This window comes from Thrips palmi, unplaced genomic scaffold (assembly GCF_012932325.1).
Source record: "Thrips palmi isolate BJ-2018 unplaced genomic scaffold, TpBJ-2018v1 HiC_scaffold_16, whole genome shotgun sequence".
In the NCBI taxonomy this organism is placed as follows: Eukaryota; Metazoa; Arthropoda; class Insecta; order Thysanoptera; family Thripidae; genus Thrips; species Thrips palmi.
In genome coordinates this window covers 5,817,020-5,820,715 of record NW_023144625.1, presented here as the reverse complement: position 1 = coordinate 5,820,715, position 3,696 = coordinate 5,817,020, and the positions used below count along the sequence as shown (strand labels likewise).

The 3,696-nt window shown below is 46.3% G+C and overlaps 1 protein-coding gene across 1 annotated transcript; it reads right to left on the bottom strand.

The window, feature by feature from the left end:
• Positions 1–1,482: 1,482 nt before the first annotated feature.
• On the bottom strand, positions 1,483–2,500 carry LOC117642297. The gene has a single exon (XM_034380340.1). The coding sequence runs from the start codon at positions 2,485–2,487 to the stop codon at positions 1,831–1,833; it is 657 nt and encodes a 218-aa protein (XP_034236231.1). The 5' UTR covers positions 2,488–2,500; the 3' UTR covers positions 1,483–1,830.
• Between the last annotated feature and the right edge of the window lie 1,196 nt (positions 2,501–3,696).

Sequence of the window (3,696 nt, the reverse complement as noted above, 5' to 3'; positions counted from 1 at the left end):
ACGTGATACTTCTGTTTGCGTTGTGTTCGGCTTTTTCTTCGGCGTCCCTCAGTCCGGCATGAAGTGACTCTTACCTCAATAATCCCAGACCGCGCCCTGTAATTTGGAGCTTCCCTAGGTGCCTGCAAACTCCACTTGCCACAAATCATAGAGCACTGCAGGTCAGGGGCTTGATTCTTTTCCAGCATTGCTGCCTGCGATCGGACGGGGAGTCCTCTTTAGACAATGATTAGTGGTGGCACGGAACGAAATTGCAGTGAAGCTGATTCGGAAGATAATGAAAACCGCTGTGAGGGATGTTTTTGGCCCGTCCCGTGTATTTTTTGTAAAAAAAAAAAAAAAAATTACGGAGGGACGGGCATATATGATGCTTGCTGCGCGTCCGTCCGTCCGAGGACTTCCCGTGGTCCGATCTTGACCAAATTTGGTATGCAGCCTCCTTGGGTGACCCTTAGAACCGCCCGGTGGCAGCAAATCCGATCCGAGCCCCGGGGGCGCTGCTGCAGGTGCATCATGGTCTACATGGGGTCGAGGATTTCGGTAACGGATACAGCTAGAAGGGCATGTAGGGGTATTTTTGGAATCAGGACGACAAGACAAAACCAACGGTGCCAAATTCAAGTGAATCGGGGTAGTTTGGACCCGGGTTCAAATCCCAGTAGGGTACATTTTGAACATTCTTTTTATTCGAGTTTTTGCATTGTTTCTGATGTTTTTGAGGGTGCTGATGACGAAAATAACGTCTATTTTGACCCGACTCAGGTTTACACCCCGTCAGGGTTAAATATAGGCGAAATTCGCACATGTCTTATTGTACGGGACGGGCCAAAGTTGCCGATGTATATCGCTACTTTTCCTGTTATTCGGAGGAGTCATAGGTGGCACTGGAAGCACCAAAATAAACTGGTAAAACTAAAGCGTAGTAAACCCTCTGTTTTCAAGCTTGAAATCAAGCGTAACAGTCTCTTTCCCCAAGATTCCCCCTATCTAAATGAATAGGGAAATTTCCAGAGTAAGCTCCAATTCAAGTGTAACGTCTTCAAGCATAACTCTATGATTGACTCAAGCACAGAGTTACGCTTTAGTTTCACCAGTGTGCCTGCAAGTTTTCATAGTTCCATTTTTGAAATTACATCCCGTTTTTCCTTTTTTTTAACTTGCCCTCAGATAGGCCCAATGTTCCGTTTAAATTTGAAGGACTCTCTACTGCCCGATAGGTGCAGTTGTGGTCGTTGCTCAGACATCCGCGCCGATTCAGGGGACAAAGGACGGTTGAGGGAAAGCCCTACCGAATTTGAAGTCGGTTCGGTCATTCATGGATTTGTAGCGGCCCGTCAATGACCCATGATAGATTCGTGACCAAAAATTGATTTTTGACCTTAAGTGTGAACGCGTTCGTACATTTGCTCATAACAATGAGTTATTTAGAGGGTCATTTCATGGGCGTCAAAATGGTAGAAAACTCTCGAGCTCAATTCGGCATTTATTCTACTTTATCTTGCGCGCGCAGTTTATTAACAGAACGTGGGCGTCTGTACTGCAATTAATGTTAACATGTCTTCAATTAAGAACCTGAATTATAGAAACGACTCAGAGAACTAAAGTAACAAGTCACAATTTTCAAAATGCAAGATGGACGTTTATGCAATTAAGTCTGATTTTCGGCGTAATGATTGAAGTACAACAAACACCTGCCTCAGGATCAGGAAGCAAACGACTTAAAAAAGCTTTACAACGATACAGGGCTTTTAGCAAATATAAATTCTCAATCACTCTACAGACTCCACCTTTCTTAATACTCAGTCACTTTTTAACACTCGATCCATGTTATTAGTCTCTCCAAGTGAAGTCCCCCAGGTTGGGATAGGCGGGGCACTCGTCACAGGCCTGGCACAGGACTTTCACCACCCTCTCCGAGTCCGCTGCGAGCAGCGCGTCCCAGACTGCGCGCTTCTGCTTCTTGCACGAGATTTTGCCGTGGGTCAGCTGCTTTATAGGTAGGCCTGGTTCCCGCACCAGCACGAGGCGCCGCAGTGCCACCAGCCCGCACTGGCGCAGCCCCTCGGCCAGGTCCGCGAAGTGCCACTCCGAGTCCCTCTCCGAGACGCACAAGATTCTCAGCTCCTGCAGCGTGGCGGCGTGGGCCTTGGCCAGCGACAGCACTGTGGAGAATGGCCTGAGACCCACCCCGAGCCACTGCAGGCCGCGGTGGCCCGGAGGCAGCGGGGTGAACGTCACGTCCAGTGGGGTGTTGCAATGCAAGACAAGCTTCCGCAGATTCGGCATTTGCTGCACCGACTGAAGGTGTTGCGCGGGAACGTTCGTTACTCGCAGCTCCTGCAGTTGCGGCGGCAGGTCCGGGGCGTCCATGTTGTAATTTAACGGCCAAACGGCCAAATAGCGCAGCGCAGGCATGCCTCGAATGACATCCAGGTGTTCACGAGAGGCGCTTGCTATCCACAGCGGGGCGACGCGCTGAAGCAGCATCCTGCACCAGTTCGGCCGCTTCTCGCAGTACAAGAAGCTCAGCTTTCTCACCTGCAACACGTCAACGCACGCCGGTAAGTAAGCAAAACGGTTGCTTGCATAGCCCGCGTCGAGCAAGACCCCTGCCGACTTGCCCACAAAAAAATCATGAGAATCAATGAAGATCATGACAATGAGGCAGAAACTCCTTCAGGTTCAGAGGAGGTTCTGGCAAAAGCCTTCCTTTCTTCAAAATGAATCACTGAGGAAATTTGAGATACTATGCAGGTATAGAATCTTACTCTTGGTAATGTTCAAAACTTCACATTTTAAGGGGGGACATCACTCCAAAATGATCAAAAATTGCAATTTTTTTTATTCGTTAATATTATAGATCATTCTTTTCTGCGTCGAATGGCGAAAACCGCATTCCGGAATTCAAAAAATTGCAGTTTTAGGAGGTTGTGGGCCGCAGACATGCATAGGGGAAAAGCCCAGTTTCCCCAACTTTGATCGCGTTTTTCTCGGAACATGAAATTGCAAACGGTTGCAGGCCTCTAGGCCGCAGTTTTTGAGCTACAGCGGAGAGATTTATCATGGAAGCTCCTACGACATGCTGCTATAGTGGGTAGCAAAATAATTTGCATTGGTCAATTTTTATTATTTTTTTAAGGGGGCAGTAGCGTCATTTGCACGTGTTTTGACGATTTTCGAACCTCCTGTTTAGACGTTAATATAAAGATAAGTATGAATGCCAGAGACAAACGGCAGGCACCATTTGAAAGATAAAAGTTTTTACCACATTTTCAAAAAAAAATATTTTGTTTTAGCATTGAACTAGGATGTTTTGTGTTCTATGCAAAAATGGTCTGCAAAATTACATGGTGTCACTGCGCGCACGATTGCAGCCAAAGTTTTTAACTTTTTACCAATCGGTAAAATGCATCTGAAAAAGCATGAAATTGCCCATAAAATGACCCTTGGGTTTCAATATTGGGCAAGAAAAACTATTGAAACGCTCATCTTCAACTTAAGATGGAAACGAACCACATTTTTTCTGGCCCAATATTAAAACCCAAGGGTCATTTTATGGGCAATTTCATGCTTTTTCAGATGCATTTTACCGATTGGTAAAAAGTTAAAAACTTTGGCTGCAATCGTGCGCGCAGTGAAACCATGTAATTTTGCAGACCAGTTTTGCATATAACACAAAACATCCTAATTCAATGC

Coding starts and splice junctions, on each gene's coding strand:
- LOC117642297 (XM_034380340.1), bottom strand. CDS start 2,487: ATGCTGCTTCAGCGCGTCGCCCCGCTGTGGATAGCAAGCGCCTCTCGT.